This window comes from Pituophis catenifer, unplaced genomic scaffold, assembly GCF_029215685.1.
Source record: "Pituophis catenifer annectens isolate HBS135680 unplaced genomic scaffold, rPitCat1.0.hap2 SCAF_1, whole genome shotgun sequence".
Classification (NCBI taxonomy): domain Eukaryota; kingdom Metazoa; phylum Chordata; class Lepidosauria; order Squamata; family Colubridae; genus Pituophis; species Pituophis catenifer.
In genome coordinates this window covers 44787004-44810476 of record NW_027256881.1, presented here as the reverse complement: position 1 = coordinate 44810476, position 23473 = coordinate 44787004, and the positions used below count along the sequence as shown (strand labels likewise).

The following is a 23473-nucleotide window of genomic DNA, read 5'->3' as shown; positions in this document are numbered from 1 at the left end:
AAAGTAGATTGGTTGTTTTGGTAGTTTAATTTTGAGTAAAGAGAAACAAAAAAAATGTTGCATGGATAGTTTCATGAAGGAATTAGAAGAAGAAATTCTTTGCATGAAGACAATAGCAGATTCAGTTACAGTAGGAGAAAACAATTCATTGAGAAACATAAAGAGAGTTTACAAATCTCTGAAAGAAGTAATATGGGCAAGAAATTCGAGGGAATTGGTGAGGTATTTATACAGGATACAGGTAATAATATATTACTAATAAGGAGGAAACAAATAAGCAAAATTATTGATGTTATAGTAGAGGAAATATATGTCTCTTTTTTCCCCATAAATTTTATTAATTTTCTATTAATTACATTTCTTAGTGCTTAATAAATATTGTGTTGTCTGGGTATTTAATTTGCTTAGCAATACAGATTCCGTTCTTAATCTCACAGTTTGATAACTCTTGAAGTGTGTAGGGGCTGCCTTTGGCGATTGCATTTTGGGCCTTCGGGTTTGTTTATGGTATAACATCTAATTTATGCTGATAACAAATATAAACAATAGAGATAAATGTTTTTGAGCTTAGGTAATATAAGAAATTGGAACATGAAATAAATGTCAAGAAATAAATTAGTTATCCAGAAGTGACGCTGTTGTCTTTAATATTTGAATTGCTTTTCATTTTTTTTTAAGGCAGAGGAAGCCCAAAGAAAACTAAGACGACAAAACCGGGAAGACACAGGTATCTATGTTTCTAGTTTGTATTGGTCTCTCCATGTCTGTTGCTCTCATTTTTTTAATATACTGGAGGTCTTCGAAAACCATATTGACTTTAAACTAGATGAACAGATATTGTGAATTAAAACAGCTATTTTTCTTTTTTTTCCAATAAAAAAATAATGCTGCCATTAAAGCAAAAATCTTGAGTATGCCATAAATGACTACATTATTTACCTCACTACATTTGTATATGTGTCATATTAGGCTGCTTCAAAATTTAATATCAGCTATGAATTGTACCTCAAACTATACACATTGTTCTTCAGATTATTCTTGCCCAATTTGGGATTCATGAAATGAATGTAGTCACTCTCTACATAATGCATCTAGTGTAGTGTATTCTAGTTGTTTTACTAACCACTTGTATTTTTTCAAGTAACTCAAGAAACGTTTGTTAAGTGCCATACATTGTAATTAGTGTTTATGTTGATTTGCAATCTGTTTCAGCACTCCCACCTCCTGTATTACCGCCATTTTGCCCTCTGTTTGAAAGCCTGATTAATATTCTACAGTGTGATGTCATGTTATGCCTTATGAGAACAATCCTTCAGTGGGCAGTAGAGCATAATGGATATGCCTGGTCAGAGTCCATGCTACAAAGGGTGTGTAAAGTTTCCATTAATTCAAGCATACAAATTATGTAGAATATACAGTACTTCTGAAAAGGAAATTTTTGTCATTTTTTCTCTAGATTCTCCACTTGATTGGAATGGCACTACAAGAAGAAAAACAACATATTGAGAATGCTAGTGAAGATAATCTTGTGACTTTTACATTTAGTCAGAAAATTTCAAGTAGGTTGCTACTTCTGCACAAATTGCAATCTCTTCATATTTCTTTTACCTGTAGTAAGATGTATTATTCAGAATGTATTGGTTATATTTTAAAAAATACTTTTATTAAACTACTAGAAATAATAAGTGTCTTCTTATTCTCAGTCATCCAGGTCATAATTGTCCCAAGATGTTTTTTTTTTTCAGAAGACAGCTGGATTGTTTTTTTCCTTGAGAAGAAGACAATATTTCACTTCTCATCCAAGAAGCTTCATTGCTTAGGCAGGATGGTGGGGGCGGGGTTGGAAGGATCATATTTCTTTGCAATCATGTGGTCGTTAGCATTCTCCCGGAGATCTCTTGAGGCCACTTGAGAGTTTAACTGGCCTCAGAGTCAGCTGTATCAGAGTTCAAATGGGGGTAGAATCTTCTTGGAATTGCTGAAAGGACTACGTTGTAGACAGGAGATAAGTGGTGTCTTATCCCTCCCCTGCTCAATGTTATATAAATAGGCTCTGTTACCCCTCTTTCAAACCAATGGTCCTCTCTATCCAGAATGTGGACTTTGCTGCCTTCAAAAGAATGACCTTTATATATATATATTAAACATATATCAACTATATATTGGGGGAGGGGGGGACATTACAATAAATCTAAACTACATGGAGATAAATCTATTATTTTCTATGATGAACTATAGGTAAGATAGATAGATAGATAGATAGATAGATAGATAGATAGATAGATAGATAGATAGATAGATAGATGATAGATATGCATATTGTATTATATTGAAAAATATATATAGAACAAGAAACAGTAAAAAAAAATGAAAAAAAGCACCCATTGGATTTTTGTTCCTCTGTGTTAAATTTATACAGCCAAAATAGATGCAAATAGATTTCCTTTCTTTCTTGAAACAGGGCCTGGTGAGACACCCCGCAATTCCCCAAGTATATTAGCCATGCTAGAAACTTTGCAAAATGCACCCCACCTAGAAGTGCATAAAGACATGATTAGATGGATACTAAAGGTAAATTGTACCATACTCTACTATAAACTTTATAGTTTTGTGGCCAAAATAAACATTTTAAGTAGCGAATACTAACATAGTTTCTTGTTCCAGACTTTTAATACTGTTAAGAAACTCCGAGAGAGATCTTCTACAAGTCCTGTTTTGGAGACTGAGGGAAATTTTATGGAAGAGGTAATATCAATGCAAGGGAAAAGCAACACAATTTGGGTAGTACGTGTGTCCAAAAACAGATTCCAAATATAGTATGACAATCTAGCCAGCAAGTTATTTTACAAATTATTTTATATTACTATGCAACATCTAATATTTGTGTTGAGTTTTCTAATTAAAAACATTTTTAATCACCAATAGAGTGGTGATAGTCACAATAGGCAACTAATGGTGCAGAGTAAAAGCTTTATTGTTAACTGATAATGATTGACTGAGCTCTCTTTACCAAAGAGAAATTAATTTAATTCTGTGGCTTTATTTTAATGTTTAATTGGGTGAAACACAAAGGAAAATATTTAATAGAATAGTGACTACCATTCCTTGCCTTATAAAATGAAAGAAAAACAAATCCTGTCAATTTCAAGTGTTAACTAGGTTTTATAATGACCTGGATGAGAGTGAACAAGCTGAAATTTAATTCCAGATAGGGTAGAGTACAATTATCTGAGTTGAGGATAGGTATACAATTTTTGTGAACAGGTTGGCTTCCTCTGAAAAAATAAATCCATTGTCGGGGAGTGTATTTTCAAATTCTGTATGGTAGTGGCTGCAAAGAGCACACTTGCACAATTGCATTTAGCAAATATTCCTGAGCTGAATAAATCTGGCAAGAGTAATCCATAATTTGCTAGCATTGTCATTATCTTATTTCAATATGCTCTATATGGACCCTCAAAGGTTCTCAGGAATTTACAAAATGTAACCACTAGACCATTACCTTCTGCACATTTTTGTGATCACATTGTACTAATACTGAAAGAGAAGAATTGAATGCCATTTGTTACTTGCTTAGTAGAAATAGTACATTTAAAAACCTTGTGTAACTAAGGGTTTGACTCTTGTTATGAGCTAGCTTGAATATTGAGATCTGCAAGAGAAGCCTGCCTTACAGGAGCCATTGATTAGGCATCTGATAAAGGGCCTTCTATTGTGTCATTCCCATCTTGTGAAACATACACTCTTTGAAATTGTGATTGGTCTCACTTTCTCTGCTTTCAGAAAAGGCGTCAATAGATCACTATCTTTTGGATTGTTTAATATTACCTTTGTACATTATTTGAAATGTTAAAAAATATAATGCATCCATAAAATGGTTTTATGGAGAAACATGCTATAACTTTAGTTAATAAAAATAATTTAAGAAAGATTTCCTTTAATAAATGTTAGCATTCTTAAACAGGAGAAAAGTGGCAAATATTAGTGTGCAGGAATGCTTGACTTACTTTGACTAATACTAATCTAACGTGCATTAAATACATAAATTACACATCTGCAAAGACTTACATTATTAATTGTATACCATTGCTGACATATTAACTTAATAGAGCTCACGAGATAAAGAAAAGGCTGAGAGGAAACGAAAAGCAGAGATTGCTAGATTGCGAAGGGAGAAGATCATGGCACAAATGTCTGAGATGCAGCGGCATTTCATTGATGAGAACAAAGAACTCTTCCAGCAAACTATAGATGAACTTGAAACTTCTACCTCCAGAGTGCATGATCACAGGTAAGATAAAAGTGTCAATAAGCTTTGGCAACCTTTAGAACAATTAATCAGTGGAACAACTTGCCTCCAGAAGTTGTGAATGCTCCAACACTGGAAGTTTTTAAGAAGAAATTGGAGAACCATTTGTCTCAAATGGTATAGGGTTTCCTGCCTGAGCAGAGAGTTGGATTTGAAGATCTCCAAAGCAGGGGTGGGTTCTACTTACCTTTATTACCGGTTTGCAACGGGATCGCTGTAGAACATTTCTGGAGAGGAAAATACAGCATAAGATGATTTGGATAAAAATATTTGCATTCAGTTATACATTGCTTCAGTAAATATTCCAACTAAATGCTTACTAATATCATTTCATCCTAGTCCTTCAGTTTCAGATACCAGGCTTATTGCCTTGGGTCCTGAGCAGACTAAAGTGTGTGAACAAAGACAGATAGTTACTTGTATCTTATGCCAAGAAGAACAGGAGGTCAAGATGGATAACAGAGCAATGGTGCTGGCAGCATTTGTTCAGAGATCAACAGTCTTGTCCAAAAATAGGAATAAAGTGATTTCAGATCCTGGTGAGTAGTTTATATACCATTTTGAAGGACCATATAATTATAATATTCAAATGCACAATATTCTGTTTTGAATTATACAGGAATGAATAATATAATTATTCATTATATTATAAAACAGTGTTTCTCATATTTGGCAGTTTTAAGATGTGTGGACAACATGCTGGTTGGGGAATTCTGGGACTTGAAGTCCACTCATCTTAAAGTTACAAATAATGAGAAACTGCTATAAAATAATAATTAAGTCAGCCCATTCACAAGTATCCTAATGCTAGCTTAGTGTATTGGCCTTAGGAGTAAACAGTTATATGGTTTGCAAAACTTTTCAGTTATGTGGCTATGTAAGGAATGTGAATAATCTGTTTGTGACTATTATCTCTGTTATTTTTCATATACAGAAAAATATGATCCATTATTTATGCATCCAGACCTGTCATGTGGAACACACACTGGTAGTTGTGGACATATTATGCATGCACATTGCTGGCAAAGGTAATTTTTAAAAAATATTAACAGGTGTTAAGGATGCTGTGTCAAAGCAGCTAAGATACATTTTTTTTCCTACTGTCTACTACGCTTGGCCAGTCATGTAACGCATTTTGGTGTATTATTGCCAAGAAAGTTGTTTCCTTGCTCAGGCTTTCTACTACATGCTTGATGAAACTTAGCTCTCTTGGCTTCTCACAGTGCATTTGACTGATTTTTTTTTACACATTTGAGGTACAAGAATGCTACTGAGAAAGCAAATATCTAAAAATTTCTTTGCTGTTTAGGACTTACTGCTTAGGAGGACAATGTCATACCTATTCCATATGTGCAAATGTCCATCTGGCAAATAAAATTGCAGCTTGTTTCTTAAAATGAATACTCCCTTTTCAAGTAGACATTCTCATTTTGTCAAACCATGGAACAACAACAATGCTTTAGGTGTTGAATGAAATTTATTAGAAGAAAGTTGTTCAGAAAAATTCTTCAGAATGATAAGAAAATATTATAATATTTTTCTTTACAATAAATCAGTTATTTTCTTACTTACCTTTTAAATAAGATAAACTACTATTCAGTGCAGAAATTTTTCAATTGGCCATGATATAGTCCAAGTCTGGGATGAATATGAGATAGGATTAGGAGTCCCAGTGCTGCTTAGAACATGGTGATCATCATGGGTGGTGATATTATGATAAGATATGTGAAGGATGACATCAGAAAGTTTATCTTTTTGTGATGGCCCTAGAACAAAATAGTTAACTATCCTTTTCTTTTAAAAAAATGGAAAAAATAATGTAATTTGATAGATAGGCAGGCAGGCAGTATTTATGAAGACAGCATATATATTGCATGGGTCAGAAAGAAAGCTGAGAAAATATCCACAGACCCCTCACATCCTGGACATAATCTGTTTCAACTCCTTCCTTTGGGATGCCACTGTAGGGCATTGCATGCCAAAACAACAGTTTTTTCCCCTGATGCCATGACTCTGCTGAACACCTAATTCCCATAATACTACCTTATGTCTAAGTATATGGTATGGCTGTAGTATTATTATTATCCTTCTCATCTTCTCTACTACCTCCTCTTATTGGTATCATTATTATGATTATTATTACTCTTTTGTGTTGCATATACACCGAGAGCTTCTGCACTGGAGACAAATTCCTTGTGGGTCTAATCACATTTGGCCAAAAAAATATATATTCTAATTCTAATAAAGTATTCTAGTATCCAACAAATACTTTAGAACTAATATTATAATATTATGCTTAAATTATGTTGCTTTCTAAAGGTATTTTGATGCTGTGCAAGCAAAAGAACAAAGACGACAACAAAGATTACGAGTGCATACAAGTTACGATGTAGAAAATGGTGAATTCCTTTGTCCTCTCTGTGAATGCTTAAGCAATACCGTCATTCCTCTTCTTCCTCCTCCAAGGACTTTGTTTAGCAAGTTAGTAATTTCATCAAATACTTTGTTAATTAATAATTATGTACAGGTAATTAATTAATAATTTATGTACAGGTAATCCTTGATTTACAATCAGGCAATTAGCAACCATTCAAAGTTACAATGGGTCCCCAAAATTATGCAAACTGGATTCAAAGTTCTGATGGACATAGGCATGGACAAACACACACACACACACACACACACACACACACACACACACACACAGAGAGAGAGAGAGAGAGAGAGAGAGAGAGCGCCATGTGATTGCAATTTGGGTGCTGTGCATCCAGCCCACATTTATGGTTGTTTGTAGCATCCTGCAGTCGCACGACCATGATTTATGATATTTTTTGCCGGAAACTGGCATCTACTTCTAGTTTCCGGCAAAAGATGCCCATTGCAGACAATGGGTTTGCTTAATGACCTTCATATTCGCTTAATGACCACTGCAAAAAAAATCATAAAATCACGTGCAGACATTTGCTGACCTGCTTAATGACTGGCATGACTTACAGCTGTAATTTTAAGCCCAATTACAGTCGTAAATTGAGGACTATTTGTATATGATAGATACGGATAGTAGAATGCTTCAGTTTGGCAAGACTTTGTTTATACATGTGGAAACAGTAAAGAACTCATCTTGAAAGTATACCCTTGTATCATTCTTGGTTTTTGGGTCTACTTACCGTTTGCCTTCCCTGTTGACTTCCCCACAAAGTCAATGGGGAAACTGGCAGGGAAGGTCACAAGTCGCTGGGGTTAGTCTCCCCTACCTGCATGCCCAATCACAGCCCCTTTGCAGTTGTGCCACACAAACCACTCATAGCTCCCCCTGTGTATCTTTCCTGACCCTTGCCAGACCTCCCTGGCACACACATATGCACCTTATGCATATTCCTGACCTGTGTGATGCCTCTTGTACACAGTCTCATACTCATCCTGTACCCATCCCGACTTGTGCTGCGCCTTTTATGCATTGTCTCAAATCTTCCTGTCTCATGGCAACCATTCCCTGCCTCCCTGCACAATCCCTCGTTCTCTCACCTGATAACAGCCACTTATCTGACTTCGTTTGTTGGAAGCCACCTGGAAGTTTCCTTACCCAATTGCTCTGGGATTCAATGAACAGCAATGGGACTGAAAGATTGCTGTTGCTAAGTGATGCATTTGCATTTTAGACCCCATCGCTTATCAATGGAAATTCCATTCCCAATTGCTATTGAAAGTCAAGGACTACTTATAAAAAGCACCTATAGGTAATGTTTTAACATTTAAGCAATATTTTACATTTGTTCATTTTTGATAGATTAGACTTTGCAAAAGAACAAAATCTAGTTCAGTGGATAAGAAGAATATCTCAGCAAATCAAAGCATTGCTTATGCTTCAAGATCAGGAAAGTGCCAGTAAGTGTAAATTTTTAATTTATACTGCACATATTTCTTGAAAGATGCTGAATACAGTAATGTCTTTTGGGGTTTTTTTTCTTTTTTTCTTTGGGGGAGGCATTTTTCCTTAGTATTAATACTGAGATTGTTCTGATCTTCAAGACTGAATTAAACTGCTACCTCATCCTATGTAAAGATTTCAGGCATTATGAATAATAATGATGATTTATTTTTAAAATAATATATTGTTGTTATTTTTAGATAATCTTCCTTGTAATAACTCAGAAAAAATGGATGAAGCACATCTACCTGAAGGATTTAGGCCAGAGGTTCAACCAAAGTATGTATTGGTTGCATTGATTATCAATTACTAATGTATACAATATAAGTAGAAGAATTTATGACATTAGCTTTTCAGGTAATGCTATACTATATTTGTATTTATATTTATCCATGTAGTATTCATCTTATGGATACAGACATACTGAGGATACTTGGCTCCCTTCCTTTCATTCTGGGATAAAGAGTTGTGTCGGAATCAACCTACTTGTTATATTTATGCTGTTTAGAAGTCTGATACTTTACTTAGGATTTGCTTTATTGTTACAGTATGATTCAGTGGCTAGTTTGAATATTCAAAATCTAATCATAGAATGTCCAGGCCACAGCATTCAGTGGTAATTAGAACATTCTGTGGTTTTTTTTAGGCGTATTAAAAAAAGAGTTTTATTCCTTGCCATTTTGGGCAAGCAAATGAAGTTTAGCTTCTAAATATCATGTCATAACTGTTGTAGATAATGGTGTCTATTTTCAATTAATTAAGGAATCCATATTCTGAAAGCATCAAAGAAATGCTGAAAACATTTGGTACTGCAACATATAAAGTTGGTCTGAAAGTTCATCCCAATGAAGAAGATCCACGTGTACCTATAATGTGCTGGGGCAGTTGTGCATTTACAATCCAAGCAATAGGTAATATTTATTCATTAAAATGTTGGCAATCACTGGAGGGTGATCAAGTTTAGATTCTGTATTCCTCTCATTTAATTATGATTTTTATATTCTGCAGAACAAATTTTAGCTGATGAAGAAAAACCATTATTTGGTCAATTGTCTTGCAGACAGGTAAGAGTAACAACTATCATAGTGTAAATTATTGAGGGATAGGGATACAGTAGGTGATGAGGTTATAACACTTACGATTCTACTGTAATGTTAGAAAATAGCATTTTATAACATAAACAGTAAGTTGTGAGGAACACTGTGACATTGTTTCCTCATACCAAAGGCCCCTGTATATTAATTACTCTAGAATTTCAGTATGGCCAATAATAATAAATGTATTTATTTATTTATCCATCCTTCCTGCCCTTATTATTTTACAAATAACTCAAGGCAGTGAACATATCCAACACACCTTTCTCCTCCTATTTTCCCCACAAAAACAACTCTGAGGTGGGTTGGGCTAAGGGCATGACTGGCCAAGGTCATCCTGCCAGGTTTCATGGCTAAGGCAGGACTAGAACTCACCGTTTCCTGATTTCTAGCCTGGTGCCTTCTTGTTTTTTTAATTATTAATTAATAAGTTAGTAATTATTAGCAATCCACAAATTTTAATTTTCATTATAACAGTATGAAGGAATGAATTTGGCTATTTGTGTACCATTGTTATTATGTTCTATTTAGGATGACTGTCTTACTTCATTAACACGATTTGCGGCTGCACAGTGGACAGTTTCTTCACTATTAGCAGTACAGGGTCACTTTTGTATGCTTTTACCATGTAAGTACAACGTTAGGATGATTTATTTAATTTCTGTTATAAAGACAGATTTTGAGCACATGAAACAGCTTGAGTAAATTTCATATGAGGCATCAACTGATACCATGTTTTCCCAAAAATACAACCTACCCCGAAAACAAGCCCTAGCCTGATTTTCACGCCTATATAAGTCCTACCCCGAAAATAAGCCCAAGTTAAGCACAGCACACCGTTTGGTTATATGAGGTGGGCTGAGGTGCATGCGTAAAAATCAAGCTGGGGGTGGGTGTGGAGCTGCCCCATGCGCTGCACATCTGTTTATGTTAGGACTGCTACAGACAGGCTTCCCAAGCCCCGACACCTGTCATGCCAGTGCTGTCGGCCACAGGAGGCCATGTGGCATGTTGCACCGTTGCTGTTGCTCATGGCAGGAGACTGCATGGTACATTGCGCCTGGGCCGCTCCTCGCGGCAGGAGGCCGCTCATGGCCACAGAACAGTTGAGCAGCAGCACAACAGGTGTTGGGACATGGGAGGCCTGGATGTCATGGTCCTAAGGTAAGCGGGTAAGACATCCCTTGAAAATAAGATCTGGTGCTTATTTTGGGGTCCAAAAAAAAAAAAAAAAAAGACCAGGTCTTATTTTTGGGGAAAACATGGTACTTTTGTACAGATTGTTGTTGACAAATGTTTTGTGTGCATTAAGAGTACATTTCCATATGAGTTGTGTCATTTATCAACATGGAATACAATGAACAGGATACATATATCAGATTTAACAGAACTCTGGCAGTGGCTTATGCTCTATATAGAGTCTTCAATTTGGGGTAAAATGTGCTTTAAATAATGTGTTTTACTAAACATAATTATGATTGTTGCTAATAAGAGTAATTCTGCTTGCCCTAGAAGAATGTGAGTTTCAAAAGTTATTCTTCCCAAAGCATAACAAAAGACTTAAAATGTTGGTTTGCCCTGTGTTCAGGTAGTCCTCAACTTACAACCACAATGGAGCCCAAAATTTCTTTTGCTAAGTGAGACAGTTTTAAGTTAATTTTGCCCCATGTTATTACCTTTCTTGCCACAGTTGTTAAGTGAATTACTGCAGTTGTTAAGTTAGTAACATGGTGGTTAAGCGGATCTGTCAGTAACAGTTTTCTAGCATCTTCAGTAGAAGTTTTTCCTACCTTTGATAGCTAACAGTTCTCATTGGAAGTGACAGACTCCAAATTTGAGAATGAAAATAATGGATATAATTTATTTATTTTTTAAATTTGATTTATATGCCGCCCTTCTCCAGAGACTCAGGGCGGCTTACAATGTGCTAAGCAATAGCCTTCATCCTTTTGTATATTTATACAAAGTCAGCTTATTGCCCCCACAACTGGGTCCTCAATTTACCTACCTTAGAAAGGATGGAAGGCTGAGTCAACCTTGAGCCTTGGCGAGATTCGAACCTGCAGTAATTGCAGGCAGCTGGTCTTAATAACAGCGTGCTTTAGACCATTGTACTACCAAGGCTCCTAATTATTTTCTGTTTCTAAGTTTTGGGCTTTTATCCTATAAATCAGTAATTTTGTAACCCTGTTTTAAAAAATCTATCAAATATATTCTGAAGCTCATGAAATTTCAAAACCTAATCATTTATTTGGCTTCTGTTGTTTTATAAGTACATTGAATGCTTCTGTACCAAATTCCTTGTATGTCTAACCACACTTGGCCAAGTAAAGTAAAGTTAAAGTTATTAAACTTTTTTTTATATTTTAAACATCCAGCACTGGTGCCTTATGAAAAAAGTGGAAATCTTCCATGCATTCTTGACATCGACATGTTTCATTTATTGGTAAGTGATTAAAAATCCCAATAGTACTACTGCAGAAAATAGTATTAGCAAGATGTTTTGCTAAATATAAATTGGTTTAGCAAATTATTTTATTAAGCATACAGCTCACAAAAATTTTTCAAGGTAGATCACCATTTATATATGGTCCAGAACTTCTGGAGTATCAAATTTCCTTTTTTTTGTAGTAGCAGTTCAAAACTGTTCTTATTATGCTTAATGCTAAGGAGGTTTGTCTTGCAAAAACATACTTATTTTCCTTTTCATCACCTACCATTTTCTCCTTTATCTGCAGGTATGCCTGGTATTCTCTTTCCCTGCTGTACACTGTCAGGACTTTTCAGGAGTCAGTCTTGGTACAGGAGATATTCATATCTTCCACCTTGTCACTATGGCACATATTGTACAAATAATACTTACCTCATCCACAGGTAAAGTATACTGTCTAGGCTATGCTGAATTTTGTGTAGGAAAATTAGGATTACAGTGACTTTAATGGGAAATGTATATGGAAGTCTGGTTTAGGTTTTATTTTAGGGCAACTGAATATTTTTGAACAAAGAAAATACTAATCATTGCAATGCAATAATATATAGGTATATGAAAATTGAGGGTTGAGGTTTACTTTTCTTTTTATTTGCATATTTTCATCCCATATTTCACTGTTGTAAAATATCTGCAATTGTTTACAAATGGAAATGGTTGTATAAATTATTTAAATTCTAAATTTAAAATTTTTGCAAAGTATAAATAATATAGTGTAATGTAGCATTCAAAGTATTTCAGCAAATGTACTTGAATCAAAAGTAAATTTGAATGAAGGGCTTTTTGAGTGTTACTGGAGAAATCTGTCAATTTAATGGGCAAGGGTAAACTATATAAGGAAAGCAATGGGAATAGGAGTTGACAAAAGCTGTAATCATTGTGTATTGAAATTACACCATATGAAATAGGACAGATATAAATATATCAAGTTTCATTGATTGTTGAAATTCTACTGATAAAATTGGTTTAGAATAGGGGTAGGTAAGTTATTTGACTTTTGAATGTTCATTTCAACCTTTCTAAAAGTTCTCCAATGCTTTTCTGATTATTTGAAGAGTTTGAACTGAAAACACTCTGTTTAAAGTTCAAAATAAAGTGGTTTTGAGCTTAGTTAGAATAGTTCTATCAGAATAGAGCAGTTTGTGCATTGCTAGTTTACATTTTGTGTTTGCTTTTTCAGAAGAAAATGGCATGGACCAAGGAAACTCTACTGTTGAAGAAGCTGCTGTTCTTGCTTTGCACAAGCATATTGGCCAGTGTGTGGGCAGGTAAAACAGATTGCTTGAATCCTAGATTTTTCTATGTATTGTTTTCTTTCCCTTGTATTGAGATTCTCAGATTATTTTACAGAATGGAAGCAGATTCTTACAATTTAGCAATGTTGCAGGTATTTTAGTTCTAGATTATTTGGACTTTAAAGACCAAAGAAAGCTGTTTTACCATATTTGATATTACTGGAAGGTAGTGTTGAATAACCATGCTGTAAATTTGAGCCTTGGTAGTACGGTGGTCTAAAGCACACTGTTATTAAGACCAGCTGCCTGCAATTACTGCAGGTTCGAATCTTGCCAGGCTCAAGGTTGACTCAGCCTTCCATCCTTTCTAAGGTAGGTAAATTGAGGACCCAGTTGTGGGGGCAATAAGCTGACTTTGTATAAATATACAAAAGGATGAAGGCTATTGCTTAGCGCATTGTAAGCTGCCCTGAGTCTCCGGAGAAGGGCGGCATATAAATCAAATTAAAAAAAAAAAAATGGTTCTTATAGAACCAAATTTAGCTGACCAAATGGCTGATATATTTTGGAGCAATCAGTGTTTCCAAGTGTCTTTAAAAACTAGTTTAAGCATTTATGTGGTAGGAAAATTTTTTATCTAAATAAAAATGCTAATTTTTGTATATTATAATGAATCAGCTGTCTGTTGTTTTCAGTGTAACAATAACATTGCTCTGCTGTGGAATTATAAAAGGAGATTAGGAGTTAGTACCTTTATTTCAGAACTAGTAAAATGGAAATGGCTAGCAAGCCTGGAAGATTGTTATCTGATTGTTTAGAGTCTCAATCTATCCCATTGGCAATCATTTTTAATACAAGTTTTGTATGGAAAGAAGCAGGCAGAGAGAAATATTTCTTCTTATTTTGCCCCCTTTACATTAATGGCTATGATTCTAATCTAATCAAATAAAGCAGAGGGACAAGATTATGCTGCCTGTGTATTTGTACTTAAAGTAGATTACCGTATTTTTCGGAGTATAAAATGCACCAGAGTATAAGACACTCCTGCCTTTTTTGGTGAGAAAAGAAGAAAAAGAAATCTCCCTCTGCCTCTGCGCAATTTTGCCTTGTTGCAGCAAACAGCAAGCTTTACTTTCATTTTCTTTTTCAGCATAGCTAGATTAACCCAAGGAAAAAAATATATGCTCCAACATATTTATGCTCCAGCAAAATATGCTCTGCTGCTTGCTACAAAGAGCAAGCAGCAGAGCCCTGCGCAAAACAGCTGAGAGAAAATTAGCTGAGAGTTGGGAGGCCAATCCAATCAACTTGTGCTAATTAGGCTGTGCTGAAGTTGAAAGGAGCTGTTTTTTCTTGCTGTTTGCTTGCAAGGAGGTAACTGCTTGCAAGCAAACAGGCAGAGGCCAAAGGGTGGGGGCCAGTGGGTGGGCGGAGCTACATTCAGTGTATAAGATGCACCTAAATTTTCACCCCCTTTTAGGGGGAAAAAAGGTGCGTCTTATACTCCGAAAAATATGGTAACTAGCTCACATTCTAAGTATTCATGTACAAATATTAAGAAACCTAGCCTACTTACCCATTTTATTTGGGAAAATAAATTTACCTATATAAATTTATTTTAGATTATGTTTTTACTACTCAGTTACCTGAATGGTTGAATATATGTTCAGCAGGTGGCTGTACCTAGCTAAATTTGACTCATCTCAAAAAACAACAACAACTAATTAGGTTTAGACTTAGTATATCTATAAAAGAATACCAGCAAATTGAATCTTCCTCAGTTCCACCGCATTCAAGTGTGATATTTATGGGATAGAAAGCGGACTAGTTCTTTAGAAGATTAACTTTAGAAGTTAACAAATGATTGTCTCCTTATTGTTGGAGTGATATGAAGCACAATGTTTTCTCAAAAAATATGGGAATTGAATGTCCATATTTGATAAGTATTAAGATTTTTCATAGTTTATATAATGCTTTATCATAGGGGTGTCAAGCTCAATTTCATTTAGGGCCGCATCAGGACTCTAGTTGACATCGGGGGCGTGGCTGACTGGGTGGGTGTGGCCAGCTTGACACCACTCCTCATACTGCTGGCATGTTTCCTCTTCGCACCCGGTAGGCTGGGCCAAAGCCACCCTAGCCTGATGTTTCTTCTTCGCATTGGACAGACTGGGCTGAAGCGACACAGGCCGGTCCCTTGTGTTTGACACCCCTGCTTTATCATGTTACTTATCCTTATTTAATGCTGTATCTTGATACAAAGATACAATTCAGGTGGCGCTTAGAAGTCATGAAGTACCATTTTGCTAATCTGGCTACCTTGATTAAAAAGCTTAGGCAGAAGCTTCTATTTGCATTTCTGCATCAAAGAAACATTTATATCCATATGTTTCCTTTCATCATGAATGCATATGATAACGATACTCCACTTTCACCATTCTGCAGTTCTGTTGATTTTATGTATATAAACATTTCTTACCCATGTAGAGTTTTGACTTTGTAAGATAACAAAATAGTTTTTAAAAACAGGCTCAACAATTTTTTTAAAAAATCCTGTATTTGCCTTTTAGCTGCTAGAGTAAAATGTAGATTAAATGCATAATTTTTAAACATGAAATTTTCTTTGGTGAAAAGCAAAATGATTTTATTTGTAGTGCCTTGAAAGAAATTTCTTCTGGATGGCACCTATGGAAAAGTATAAAAACTGGGATCATGCCTTTTCTGAGGTGCTCTGCTATGTTCTTCCACTATTTAAATGGAGTTCCCATACCACCAGAATTGAAAGGTAATTTTTAGTTGGCTATATTGGTTTGAATTCTAATAATGCTTTCTGAATAGAATAGCTTCAAACTACTCAGGTGAAGAAATGCGAACATCCAATTTCACTGCCTCAATGTCCATCCAGCCTTCTGAAACTGATTTTCAGGTGTACAGGTGTCTACTTAGGGTAATAAAACTATTGAAACATGTAATTCACTTGAAAACTGATATAGACAGTTGGACCAGTGATACATTCTCAGCACAACTCATCTCACAGGATTGTTATTGTGGGGAAACTAGGAGGAGGAAGGAGTATGTTTGCCATCTTGAGATATTTTTAAAAATAATCAAAACAGGATAAAATAAATAGAATATAAATGATGTGAGTGTGAATACATTTTCTGCCTTAATTTAATGAGGAAGTAGGGAAACTAAAGTAGATTATATGTTTCCACTATACTTCTTTGTTGTGATTTATGCATATAATTATTGTATGTTATTTAGCATGTAACAATAGAATTCTTTGCAAATATATCAATATTAATTGTAGCTAATTATAAATATACTTTTTTTATGTACAGCCAATGGGGCAAACCAGTTTGAATACTTATGTAGCTATCTCTCCTTGCCAAGCAACCTAATTTGCCTTTTTCAAGAGAACAGCAAAATTACAAATACATTAATAGAAAGGTAGGAACAATATGTTATCCATTTAAATACACAAATGTCTATTTAAAAATACAAATCTTGCATGGTGTTTATGAAGTAGACTTTTAAGAGGGAAAACCAAGAAAGAGCAGTGCAATTAATTGAGGAAAGAATTAAGGATAAAGAATTCTTGTGAACTGATGTGCTAGGTCATAAATGTGTAGTATTTGAAATGCCTTTCAAATACTTGAACAGTCATTACAGGCTTACTCATCATCAGTATTCACCATTTGATCATTTGGAGAGGATCTGGATGGTGACGAAGAATATAACTATATGTTTACACAAATCAAATAAATAAGTAAATGATTCTGCTATGTTATTTTCACTGAAATAAAATAAAATCCCCTTTTAAGAATATTTGTATTATACTGGATTATATTCATAATTGGCTACCTATAAACATGTGTTGTAGATTAAGGAAAGCAAAGTATGATTCTTCAATTATTTCAGAGGAAATAAAAACTTTTTTTCACCCTTTTTTTAAAGCTGGTGTAATAACAGTGAAGTAAAAAGATGCCTGCAAGGTCAGCGACAAGCCATAAGGTGAGGATTTCTTAACTATTGAAGTTTCTGTGACAGTTGAAAAATAGGAACACAAAGCTTGTAGTTATTGAAACTAAGCAGTACAGGTAGTCCTTGACTTACAACAGTTCATTTAGTGACTCTTTGAAGTTATAACAGCACTGAAAAAAGTGACTTATGATCATTTTTCACATTTATGACCATTTCAGCATCCTGATGGTCATGTGATCAAAATTCAGATGCCTAGCAATTTACTCATATTTATGAAGGTTACAGTGACCTGGGCTGTGATCTGTTACAGAACCTTTTGCAAGCTTCTGACAAGCAAAGTCAATGGGGAAGCTAGAGTAATTTAAGAACCGTGTTACTAACTTAACTCCTGCAGTGATTCACTTAGCAACTATGGCACTTAAAATGGAACAAAATTCACTTAACAAATGTCTCACTTAACAACAGAAATTTTGGGCTCAGAGAGAGAGAGACAGACAGACAGACAGACAAAGAGGGAGAGAGAGAGATAAACAAGTGCTGCATTTATATATCTCTAAATATTGGGAAAACGATATTTAATAAATAGATTACAAGAGTAATACAACAATATTTATTCCAAAAATGCTAAACATCTAAACACCGAACAACTAAAAAACTAAATGGTACTTCTCTCTGCATCTTTTGTTACTCTCTCATTATATTATGATGTACCTACCCTGTTTCCCTGAAAATAAAACATCCCCTGATAATAAGCCCAATCGGGCTTATTTGAGCGCATGCGCTGAAATACGCCTTCCCTGAAAATAAGCCCTTGCCAAAAATATTTAATCGCATGTGCAGCTGGTCCCCGCCATTTCCTCTGGTTAGGGTTAGGGAAACAGAGCTGGAAATCAGGTGAAACGGCAAGAGGAGCCCCGTCTTGCTCCAGGCACCCAAAATAATAAGACCTCCCTGAAAATAAGGCCAAGCGCTTATTTCGGGGTTCAAAAAATATAAGACAGGGTCTTATTTTCGGGGAAACACGATATCATACTTACTGCCAAACTAGTTGTTTGTGTTTGGAAGCAGCATCTCAACATTTGTAATATGAACTGTGGTCCAGATGGGGCATGGGAGAATGTATAACAGAATTGTTTGTTATAAAAAATTACTATATTATCCTACTAACTTATAGGTAATATTGTCATACTTTTTAAAGATTTTTCTCAGGTAAAGCTACCATATAGCTAATAGTTAATTTCTGCAATAGATCAAACTATTTATATACTGAGCTTCATAAGCAGTTTCAAATTTTTATGACATACTTTGCATTTATATGATTTCAGCTATCCACGAGAGTCTAATAAATTAATAGAACTTCCAGAAGATTACAGCTGCCTAATCAATCAAGCATCTAATTTTTCGTAAGTCAAGCAGAAAGCATAAGATGTGTCCTGATCCTCTGGTTCCTACTACTTTTCTCCATTCTGCTGCTCTGTTCTCTTTTCCACATTCTGCATTCCATATCACAACCAGAAACAAATTTTGTGGATGGGGGTAACACAATGAGGCTACATGAGGGAGAAAATGTGGAGTAATCTCTGTTGTAGCAGGGCATTTTCACTTGCAATACTTTGAATCTAAGCCGTAGTCTTTTAACTGGAGAATGTATATTTAGTACGTCATGATAACAAATGTTTCATTATATTAACCAAATGTTTTGTTTCTTTCAAAGGTGTCCAAAGTCAGGTGGTGATAAAAGTAGAGCACCAACATTATGCCTTGTCTGTGGAACTATGTTGTGTTCTCAGAGTTACTGTTGTCAAACAGAACTAGAGGGAGAAGATGTAGGAGCATGTACTGCACATACATATACATGTGGCTCTGGAGTTGGAATCTTCCTCAGGTAATCATATGATTTTAAATTTGGATTTGGTCAATTTTGCTAAATTGTCACACTGTAAGAAAAGAGCAAATAATGACAAAAGATTCAGCAGCAAAATCAATTTATTTCTTTATGTAATTTGCAAGGCTGTCCATCTCATTATGACATTAACATCTAAAAACAAAAACAAATAGCAAATAACATAACCATCTTATAGATTCTCATGCCCAGGAATTTAACCATGTCTTTAATGCCTTGCAAATGGCCAGCAGGATTGGGGCCAATCTGATCTCCAGAGGAATGCTATTCCAAAGGAGATGCACCACTATGGAAATGGTTTATATCTTGGATCTCATAAAATGTCCCACTTTAATTGACAGGGCACATAGGACACTCCCCTGAAGGTCTGATAGGATGAGTAAAATTAATCACGGAGACATAGTACCAAAAAAGGTCTCATTACTCCTGCTTACTCTGATGTGATGAATTCTATTCTCTAGAAATTGATGGAATAATTTATTGGACAATATTAGGAAATTGCATACCATCTTTATTCTGTCTTTTTTTTTCAGAGTACGTGAATGTCACGTGCTATTTCTAGCTGGAAAAACAAAAGGTTGTTTCTATGCTCCTCCCTATTTAGATGACTATGGAGAGACTGATCAAGGACTCAAGTAAGTTTTTCATATGAAGACTGATACTATATGCAAATTTCATTCATCCTGCTTTGAGAATTTTTCCAAAATGAAGAAATGAACTGCATAAATAGACTATTTTTGTTGCAATAGTCCAAATGGCCACTGTACTCATTCCATATCCAGTATAGCCAGTATATAATTGCAGACTTAAAAGAAACAAAATATTTTAAAAAGTAGGATAAATCTAATAGTAATAATTATAATAATTTTAAAGAAATTGAATTGAATATCTATGAAGGAATTATTTCAGAGTGAATCTTCTGGTTTTATAAAATGGACGTACTGTATATCCAAAGCCAGGGGCATTGGTTAATACATAAATAGAAGTATTTGAGTAGGGGGGAGCTTCATAGAAACTTTATTTTGTTTACCTGACTCTTTTCACACACACTAGCAATCTCAGGTAAGAGTAAAATCCATATGCAAAATCATTATAAGCATTTCTAGCCACTGAGCTACAGTATTTCAAGGTGTATATGGGCTATTTGGAGTATTTGGAGAAAATTCATACATATAAAATTTCATATTATTATTTCATATTCTTAATTTATATGTTCTTTTTCTTCCCTTGTCTAGGCGTGGCAATCCTTTACATCTGTGCAGAGAAAGATTTAAAAAGATTCAAAAACTCTGGCAACAACACAGTATCACAGAGGAAATAGGACATGCACAAGAAGCAAATCAAACTTTAGTAGGCATTGACTGGCAGCATTTATAACTTATTTTCTGCGTTCTAGAACTCAATAATTCTTTCGTAATCCATCATAATGCGTCAAGCAAAAAAGAAATAGGAAACGATGGAAAATAATAAAGAGAGGAATTAATTTTTTTCCATTTTTGTTTTATACATTTATTGGTTACCATAACCATATAACTTTACTGTGTAGCATATTTAATTAATAGTATTATTTGCACTGAGCTTCCCTCACAATCTTTGTTGATTTCTCTAACTTGGCTGAGTGAATTTGTACAAAGTTATACTAGGCATCTACTGAAACCTCCTTTGATAACTGATGGAAGAAGAAAAATTTGGCTGAAATAGCATCTTAATCAAGCACAATGCTGAAGCACTGTGGTCTCCTTTTTGTAGTAAATCTGAGCCATTTTACATTTTAGTACTTAAACTGTTCTATACTTGGAATTAGCTGAAAACAGGTGCAAAAAATGTAGCAATGGATTTATTTACAAGAGTGCTAAATAACACTCATTGAAAATGACTTTGTAATCTGCAGTTTTGCATGGCTCCTCGGCATTAGTCCTTTTAACTAAAAGAGAACAACTTCATAAGGGAAACTAATTTAATTATCTTCTTGAAGTCATGCACACTTTAGGAGTATTTTGTGTGGATTGTGATATTGACATAGTAAGCAAGGACTGTTTTCCACAATATGATTGGTAAGACTTTGATATTACATTTTTTTCCTTAGAATGTAACATAGCAACTTCATCCCTTGGAGGAGTCATGTAAATCTTGATTTGATCTCAAATTGAAGAAGCTGAGAATAAGAATTTTTTAAATATTTATTCCAGTTTTCAAGATTCTGGATATATTAGCCTTTTTACAATTCTTATGATGAAATAGAGGAACCCAGTATCTGTGGGGGTCCAGTTGCAAAACTTAATAGTTACTAATTTCCTTCGCAGGCATCAACAAACACATGAATTTGCACTTGGCTGGCATTCAGTAGAGAAGTTTGTCAATAGTATACTTTATAAGTATATTGAAAACTGCACAGATTTTGCACATGGATGCCTGAAGGCAGTGAATTTTCTAAATACTGTACTTTCTGGAGAGTTGTCATCTATCCTTTAAAATACAATTTTTTTAAAAAAATTGCTTTATTACATAATCATAATCTAATATTGATAAAGTAGGGAAATTTTATCACCAGTACGCTGCTGAAAAGCCATCCTTTTAACATGCATTTTCATGTTATTGTAAATTAATTTTTTTAAACAACATGATGCATACTTAATGCTGTCTTGTCAGAATAGTTGCTATTAATATATCAGACACATAAAAAGTTAGATGAATTTGGCTGCCTTTTATTAGGGTGAAATTGAGCAGCCTGATTACAGTCTTCCTAATGCATTAGTAGAGTAACCAAGCCTCTTTCATCTATATGTTGAGTATCTGGCAGTAGTCTTTGTTTTCTTTCTTCCTTTAGGTTGTAGATAATTGGTGCGACTGATACATTTAATTTGCTAATTCTCCTCTAACACAATTTACTTAATATAAAATTTGTTTTAAGATATACACAGTAACAATGCATTCGATTCTGTGGAGTCACCCCCCCCCCCCGTGACTGCATAGATAAATCAGAAACAAGAATAAAAACAGTTCTGCTTTTTAAAAAAGAGAATTGTACAAATTAAATATTGGGAGACATGCCCCCTCCAGGTACTACAGATGAAATGAAGGTTAAATAGGTTGATGGTTTTAAGGTCATGACACATAAAGTGTGTAATTTATCCTGGTTTTTGGCAAGGTTGCTCCTTCAATTGCCCATTTTCTTGTTTGTTTTTCTTTCAGCATGTATTTATGTTAATTATAGAAATATTTATATAACAAGCTTTCACTATCAGGGAATTCATACCTGTAATGAATGACTTTCATATCTGTGAACAACTTGTAAAAATTAAACTGTATCATATGTATAAAATATAAGAATAAATGCTTTAGGTGTTGTTGATATTTAATTAATGCTTGAATCTTGCTCACTTTTTAAAGAGACTGTTCTGTTGAAGACTTTAATTGCTAACTTGTTAAAAATGCCTTGGATACATAGCATCTCTGGTTCCCATTAAAAAAAAAGTTTTAAATATTGCAGTCAGCCACATCATTCTCCTATGCTTCTCAGGGTTGAGCTGAAACAATTCAACATTAATAAAATTAGTACCTCAGAAGTTACTTTTAAGTAGTTTTTATGACTGTATTGTACTGTATCATGATTTATACATATCTAAAAATAATAACTTCAGTAATTTGATGATTTAATAATAATATTTTTTACATTTTCCAACATTATTCCTGAACAATCTTATTTGTTTTTCTATAATCTCTTCAATATGACTCAGGTATGGAAATATTATTTTGTAGGATAATCTTTCAGTTCTAGGAAGCAGGCAATGGCAAACCACTTCCAAAATGTTGCCAAGAAAACTGCAGGGACTTCTCCAGGTAGTTGCCAGGAGTTGGGACCAAAAAAAAAAAAAAAAAAAAAAGAAAAGAAAGAAAGAAGACAACATCTAAATCCCTCATAACTGTAACATGAGAAAAGTTTGTATTTTAGTATTTCTGGAATACTTTTTAAAAATTACTTTATCACTTATATTCTGGCTTATTAATTCAGCAAGAGAATACCATTAGAATAAAGATGCTTCTGTAGTCTTCTTTTGCTCCGGCTAAGCAGTGTATGCTTAAGGAAGCAACTGTTGTCAAGCATTAGGTGCCCAGAACAGAAGAATGTGTGAAGGTTAATCTTGTAAATTGTATTAAGGTTACTTAGGAATAATTAGCTCTGAGAAAGCCGTGTATATTTTCCACTCCTGGAATGTTTCATTAAGTATTAATGTCTTAGAAAAAGAGGAAAACGTTTACTTGCTTTCTTTAGTACACATTTCTAAATTTAAGCAGAAATGGAATTGCTACACATCTTAACAGGAGAAGTATTAGTATACAATAAACTATTGTACAAACCCCCCACAATATGTGCTTTTTACAATCACAAATCGTTCGTACTTTCAGTACTTTGGCATAATTTTTGAAGTTGATATGGATGTTTGAAAAAAGTTGGGCTGCCTAAGTGAATAATTGAGAGGTGCTAAAGCATTTCTTCCAAATAATTTTCAAGGATGAAGAGCCTTTCTGCT

At 34.5% G+C, this 23473-nt stretch overlaps 1 protein-coding gene across 1 annotated transcript in view; it reads left to right on the top strand.

Annotated features, from left to right (window-relative positions):
- UBR2 (ubiquitin protein ligase E3 component n-recognin 2) overlaps window positions 1-22423 on the top strand; it is a 60152-nt gene extending 37729 nt beyond the window's left edge. The window contains exons 24-47 of the mRNA XM_070932371.1: window positions 679-727; window positions 1213-1367; window positions 1457-1559; window positions 2462-2571; window positions 2665-2745; window positions 4110-4291; window positions 4649-4848; window positions 5244-5337; window positions 6629-6790; window positions 8097-8194; window positions 8438-8516; window positions 9000-9148; window positions 9246-9301; window positions 9863-9959; window positions 11710-11777; window positions 12070-12205; window positions 13000-13087; window positions 15709-15839; window positions 16396-16504; window positions 17012-17068; window positions 18364-18441; window positions 18753-18923; window positions 19475-19576; window positions 20177-22423. Of these exons, the coding sequence (XP_070788472.1) occupies window positions 679-727; window positions 1213-1367; window positions 1457-1559; window positions 2462-2571; window positions 2665-2745; window positions 4110-4291; window positions 4649-4848; window positions 5244-5337; window positions 6629-6790; window positions 8097-8194; window positions 8438-8516; window positions 9000-9148; window positions 9246-9301; window positions 9863-9959; window positions 11710-11777; window positions 12070-12205; window positions 13000-13087; window positions 15709-15839; window positions 16396-16504; window positions 17012-17068; window positions 18364-18441; window positions 18753-18923; window positions 19475-19576; window positions 20177-20318 (2697 nt within the window). The 3' untranslated portion in view covers window positions 20319-22423. The remainder of the gene's footprint in view (window positions 1-678; window positions 728-1212; window positions 1368-1456; window positions 1560-2461; window positions 2572-2664; window positions 2746-4109; window positions 4292-4648; window positions 4849-5243; window positions 5338-6628; window positions 6791-8096; window positions 8195-8437; window positions 8517-8999; window positions 9149-9245; window positions 9302-9862; window positions 9960-11709; window positions 11778-12069; window positions 12206-12999; window positions 13088-15708; window positions 15840-16395; window positions 16505-17011; window positions 17069-18363; window positions 18442-18752; window positions 18924-19474; window positions 19577-20176) is intronic.
- Window positions 22424-23473: the final 1050 nt, after the last annotated feature.